General features: G+C 35.0%; 1 protein-coding gene across 1 annotated transcript in view; it reads left to right on the top strand.

Annotated features, from left to right (window-relative positions):
• LOC121736424 overlaps positions 1-1897 on the top strand; it is a 42322-nt gene extending 40425 nt beyond the window's left edge. The window contains exon 13 of the mRNA XM_042127608.1: positions 521-1897. Within this exon, the coding sequence (XP_041983542.1) occupies positions 521-673 (153 nt within the window). The 3' untranslated portion in view covers positions 674-1897. The remainder of the gene's footprint in view (positions 1-520) is intronic.
• The last annotated feature ends 5221 nt before the right edge of the window (positions 1898-7118 follow it).

Here is a 7118-nt window from a genome sequence, read left to right on the forward strand (position 1 = left end):
AAACCTTATATACCACTAGAACTTGACTTGTTTAAAAAATGGACCAGAATGACTTATTAGTTTTTGCAAAAAATCTATTTATAAATTCTTTCCCATACAACATTTCCGTAATTATTTTTTTCACCTTAAATATACATTTTTATAAAAAACTTAATAAGGATTTATTGTTACTCCTTTTAAAATCTATCGGATGGTATTTTTTTCCACATCAAAATCGATCTTTATTGCGAATGTCCACTATTTAGCGATTTCGGACCACTGTGCGTCTGTGGGATGTCAAAGTGACCGATGATTTATGTTTATCTAAAGAAATATTATATTGCTAAGTATTTGAATACGAGTATATTTTGTAGTGGTGAAGTGGTGGAGTGGTTTATAGTCATCAAACTTTATGGCAACTAGGTACAATTAATACGACATGCTATTGCACATAACACTAGCCAAAATATCCTATCCCTACTATTAGTTATGCAAAATCTTTAAATGCATAGTTTCAAAACTTGCGGCTCTTTTGTTCTAGGCAATGGTAGCTGGCGGCGGCGCGTACGCCTCCGGCCGCGGCGCGTACGAGTACGAGGCGGGCGCCAAGTCGAAAGAAAAGCATTCAGAGAAGAAGACCGCCGTGCCCGTCTGCCTGCCGCTCTGCTGCGCCATGCCATGCGTTATTATGTAACATACTAACATCTCCAACGGCCTGACCGGCAGGCTTAGCATAACAACAGTAGAAACGGGAAAGAATGGACATACTGGCAGATTTTAGTGACAAAATGACGGATTTTTCAATCTGTCCCTTTGTCTATTCTTCCGTAATTAAACCGATTCTATGGTGACCATGCTAAGCCTGCAGGAAAATAATTAAATTCTTGTTAAGAAAAAGATCCACTATGTATGAAGACGTTAAATCTAGTTATACGTTTTGTCTTTGTAAAGCTAAGCTAAATTTTTCAAAATGTTGTCTATAAGTAATGAGTGGCACTTTTATTGCAATAGCACCAAGTTAGAAAAGATTAAATCTCAAATATGTGGAGCTAATTAACTTTTTATTTTCGCCAATAGCAAGAATTTTATTTTCCAGATCAGGCCACAAATATAAATAAGTGTAAATAACATGCTTCCAGAACGCAACACCGATTTTGTCACACAGTTGAATCGAATTACAGACTGAAAATAGTTGGGACGGTGGGTAACATGGGATACACATTTCGGATCATAATAGCTCTTGTATCTAAATAAGAGTTATTATACTCTGATATAACCCCATTTACTCAGCTGTCTATCGTTTTGCATCCCATGCTTCTTATAATAAGAAGTACACGGACTCCATAATGCTCACGAATTTGCGAATCTCAAAAACACGACGTAGGCTTAAGATCTATCTATTATTAATACATATTTAAATAACCCTTTATTAATATAAATATTTACACAACGTATCCAGTCTCTTGTTCTTGTCTGGCACATTGGAAAAGCGACATGTTAGATATCTTTATCTAGCATGTCGCTTTTCCAATGTTCCTTGCAGCGTTCCTTGGATACGTTATGTGATTATCTTTTTTATATTATAGGGGATAAAATCATTCAATTAAGTATGAATAATTTAATTAACATGATATTGACAACAATAATTTTGTTATAACAAGCTTTGTCTAAGAATATTCTTGACTAAATTAAATAAGTAATAGGTACTATTACAATATATTTTGATATTATAAAAGTAAAAGCGTTATTCAAAGTAATATTTTAAGGATTATTTTGGGATTTATAAAATCATGTAAGAAAGTTTAATGTAAGTGAATGAAACTAACCGTGCCATGCTGAGTGCTCAGAGAAGTGCCTTACTTGTCGTTTTGTGTATAAATTTATATTTATATTTTTAATAAAATTAATAACTGAAACATTTTTGTTTTTCCTTTTAGATAAAGCTACTCCAAAACGTTATAAAAATACGAGATAGATATTAAAATATTAGAATAGTAGTTATCCTGCCTAATGAGTAATGAGTGTCGAATAAATTGATAATATGCAAATATTTTATTGCGAAATCGTTAAAAAATTATTGTCATAATTAAAATTTCGGCTAATTTAAGTTTTCGTTTTAATTTGGCGAGATTTAAAAAGTCTAATTACTTTTGTCTGCAATTTTGTAATATCTTGTATGCGCTTAAATAAAACATGATAATTTTAAGTAAATAATAGTACTAGGAGTTCTCCGTTGACCGTTCTAGGCTAGGGCAGAGACCAGACATATTTAATACTTACTCTATGGCTAGGGTTTAAAAGGGCATTGTCCAAAAAAAATCACATGTACTTTTTATATTTTTTTTTCGTTAAAATAGGGTATTTTAAGAATATAAATTAAATAATTTTGAAATTCACTGGCTAGTTTTTTCTCAATAAATTTTTAAAGTTTCGCTCTGACGTCATCATCGGCCGCCAATTGACCTCTGCATATGTTTTAAATTTCCTTTCAATCTTATTTATAATGGCTGGTTCGTCAAATGCAAGTTCTCATTATGTGAAAGCTGATACGAGAAGCTTACCAAATGTTCGAAACGTAATGTTCGTCGAATTTATTGCTAATTTAACGCCATTGAAGGTCAAACAAAGGTTAAACGTATTTGTTAAAGAATATAAGTAACTAATGGGTATTTTTTTCGTTTATATACAGAAAAACGATCACTGACCTTATTCCTCGAAATGTTTTTGTAATGAGCAAAATTAAAAAAAATGGACAATCCCCATTATATTTTCCAACACTTCAATGCCTACCACCTTTATCAGCCTTCCAGGATATGTACCAATAGGGTCCAATATAGGGTCTTTGTTGTGTCCAACCAGGTGGTTGGACACAACAGAGACCCTTTACAATTAGGATCACCCCTTCACTTCATCACACACGAGGGATTCAAAATAAAACATATTATCGTAATAAAAACACATATATTTTGCTTTTATATTTTACCAAAATTTTGGAACAAGTCCTTTCTAACCAGTCTCCGGGTTACATTGTCTACACAAGCTCGCGCCGGCGACGCGCCCGCTCTAAGGCCTTCGCACCGCTAGTTTAGTGGATCTACTACGAAATACAGCAATACGCCGAAATGAATTCACAACGACCTTTGAAAAGAGAAAGAAAATGACAGGCTTTGTGGGGCGTTTTCTTTGCTTAAATAAAAAAACTGCATTTTAAGGCCAACCCACACGTACCACAACCACACGACAAGTGACAACCACAACCACAGCAAAGCCACACCACGTGGTGTATATTTCGTATTGTAAATGAACTGGGCTATTCACACGTTTTGCAGTCGTTGTCGACCACTTGTGTGATACCGACCACATCGCAACCACAAGCGAACTAGTGGCCGACCACATCGCAACCACAACGTTGCGTCGATGCAATGACAGTGCGCGCACACCGCCCGCGCTCTTCCCCCCCTCCGTTTCATTGACTTTCGTACGTAACCACATCGCAACTACTGGCGACAACGTCGACATTTTGTCGGTACCACAACGCAACTACAAAAAGCTGCAGCGACACCATTCACACGTAACCACTGCTTGACGGCATTTTGTCGTTGCGACGTGGTGTGGTTGTGGTACGTGTGGGTTGGCCCATATGTTAACGACTTGTTCACATCACAAGAAGGCTTAAGACCCAATTTCACCAACCTCTGTTTGTTAAATCCTAACAAGGCATTACTTAACGGACCTTTGAAAATTAAACAGACTGTCAAAATACTTATGTCCTACAGTAAAAATTTAACAGCAGATTAGTAAATGCAATGTTAAGTGAACAACGAGTGAACAACTATCAATTCGTTCATTCTTGTTATAAGGCGACGAAATTACAATGTACAAGATTAATACGACATGTTTGCTGCAATGTGTCACTTTCTTCCTTATTAGTATAATAGTAGATAATGCGACCAAATTAAAATATCACTGATCGCATACATTTGTTACGCTATAATAGTTCTTCTTAATTTACCAGGTTAATAATTATTATATGTCAAAGATGAAAACATGAATCATAATACAAACTTTTATTTACATATTTCGGTTTGGTAATTTTGATACAAGTTAGTATCTACTATATTTGCAATGTCAAGGAAAATCCGAGGGCTGAATTTTTGACAAAGTGAAAATAAATAATTATTCATAACTATGAAAATAATTAATAATAAGGACGTAGCGGAAACACTCAAAAGTCAAAACAGATTCTTTTATTGATATTGCATATTATTGTCTTTGAAAGTTGTTATTTTGACTCATATAACAGCCTGTTAAATATTTAACGGACCTCCACAGCAGGAATTAAATTTAACACCGTGTTAGGTGATTTAACATGACATTAGGGCATGGTGGAACGCTCGATAGCTCTAACAGGCCATGAACTGATTTAACAAGCCATTATTTATTTAACATTGCTTGATGAAACTGGGTCTTAGTTTGCCAGAATTCGAATATCGAACACCGATCTACGGCGCCATGTTTACATTAAAACGTGTACCTAATTGTGTAGTGAATAAAGTTTAATTTTTAATCGCTTCAAATTCACTTTTCAAGGTCGTGTTCCTTTCGGCCCACTACTGCAGGACAGAACCTAGAGAGCTTATGATATTATAGTGACAAAAATAGACCTTGAGTCTACCAGTTAACATCCATTCGACGCGAATCAGTATGACCTTAAAAACAAGTTAAAAACGATACGCTAATAAACAACATGATTATCTGTATTCACTCGTACAGTTCGACAAGGCTGTTTATGAACGTGGCGAGAAAAGCTGACGCTTCTATCATACAAAAACGTCATTTTTGACAGTTCTCCTTTACCAGCAGCATTTACTTTTATATTGACCAGCAGCGCCCATTGACATCATTGACATATTCATTTAAAGCCTTGTCGAACCATAAAGTTAATATACCTAGCGGAATAGAGCAACAATCTCGAGCTATCAAACGAAACCGAAATAGGTTTTCATCTGTGTGAAAAATATGTGTACGTATACACTTACACAAGCATGATTGAACATGAATTCTATGACATTAAATTGTCAACGTGCGGCACGTGCCGACTGGACGTCAAAAAAAGAGTGCTGCTGTCATGTATCACACGTCTCTTTTTACCACGCAGTTTTACTGATAGTGACATCTCTCTTACTCTTCTTGTTCGTTACTTGTTTCTCTATTCCGCTAGGTATATTAACTTTATGTGTCAAACTGTACAATACTTGAAATAAAATTATGGTATGCATCTACTGATAAGCAACAGACATTTTCACATTGTAGCAGAGAAATTAAAGCATAGCGCATACGTACGACAAAATTGTTAGTGCATAGTTAGTGCATGCAAGCGCATAGTGTGGACATAGCTAATGGTAAACCTAACGTTTACCATTAGCTATGTCCACACTATGCGCTTTCGTCTTCAATTTTCGTCATCTTCTTTCATTCAACTTTCGTTTTGGCGCATTCAATAATTGAATGCGTCAACGAACGCAACGCCAACTGTCATTTTTAATAACAAAGCGAAAGTTTTGGATACGGTCGCTGTTGACTGCGCTATAACGCATGCCCTTGACGAACAGAAAAAGGCACAGTGTGGACAAAGCTGGAGATAGGCCACATTGCTCCATCATTGACCATTGTACACTACGTCTACGTTGCTTTGACAAACGATAACACAATCAATTGGCACCATCGTACAAAACCTCACACATCTCACTTCGTTTTTTTTTTCTCTTTTGCCCGTCACAACAACGTCCTACGGCGCAAAGCTCTTAGGGCCAGCCCACACTGCGTTGCGGCGTCTGTTGTGGCTGTCCCTTATTTGGACTTGTGAAGTGTAAAAAACATATAAATCTAACAGCAAACTCTACAATGTTTCCCGTACTTGACATTATGTATACACATAATGTCAAGTACGGGAAACATTGTAGAGTCGCTGCGACGACACATCACACACCACAGTCCATAATAAAATTGAGCAATGTTCACAATACATGGAAAATACAGGGGGTAATAAAACTGAGTGATTATTATCACTTTAGGGTGTGTATGAGTCCCGTGTATGGGGTTCACTGTGTGCACAAAGTAGCACAAACTCTTCGCAAAACTTGACTGTTTAAATTTTGATAATGTCTTACACAGAACTCTATTTCAGTTTTACGTAAATTTTATTCCAACGAAGCTTTGCTGTTAGATTTATATGTTTTTTTTAATAAGTAATAAAAACAATACTTCATGTACAGAAATCAACTCATTCCAGGTTTGTGAGGTGATTTTTCAATGTCAATTCAATGGCGATTTAGATTATAACTCATCGGTGAAACAGAATCGCCTTTATTGTGAAAAAAAAGACAAATTTACATAACAAGCCTGGCAAATAATATAATTAAAAATGTGATTCTAATCAGTAGACACATACCACATGGTGATAACATAAAAAGCAAATATTTATATTGTACTTGTACACAACATTGATATGACAATGAGACAAAATGTTAAAAAAATTAGCAAGCAAACCTTTTATTTTTATTAAAAAACCATATTTGAGCTTATAACAAAGTTAGGAGATTTCAGCCTAAAAGAAAATAGTAAACAGACTTCTGTAAACAATATAAAAATACGTTAGAATTGCACTCAGTCATTGTCTCAACAAAAATGCTTTGTTTCATAAAATAGTATAGCAAAGGTAACTAATCTTGAGCGAGTGACATGTGAACGGAAAGAATTTTATAATACAATGAGCAAACTTGTTCCCGCGTCCCGTTTCACTTGCTCAAGACTCGTCGCACCCGCTATATAAATCTGTTTTACCAAAGAACATCAGATAACTGTAATTTCTAAAAATCTAAATTGTACAAACTAGCCAACATTGATTTTCTTAGAAAATTCTAACTTTTGGTCCTTTCAGTTTGATTAAAAAAACTACTTATAGGTATCGATTTGAATATGATTTTATATTTGTATGATTTTTTCTTCTATTTTGTTTTGGAATGCTTTGTTATCTCTTTCTTGGCATTGTTAAAATATGACTTATTCTCTTAGACGACATACTCATTTTGTTATGTACAATATTATACAAGTAAATTAACAAATTATAATCAACAATA

Source organism: Aricia agestis, chromosome 19 (assembly GCF_905147365.1).
Source record: "Aricia agestis chromosome 19, ilAriAges1.1, whole genome shotgun sequence".
NCBI lineage: Eukaryota > Metazoa > Arthropoda > Insecta > Lepidoptera > Lycaenidae > Aricia > Aricia agestis.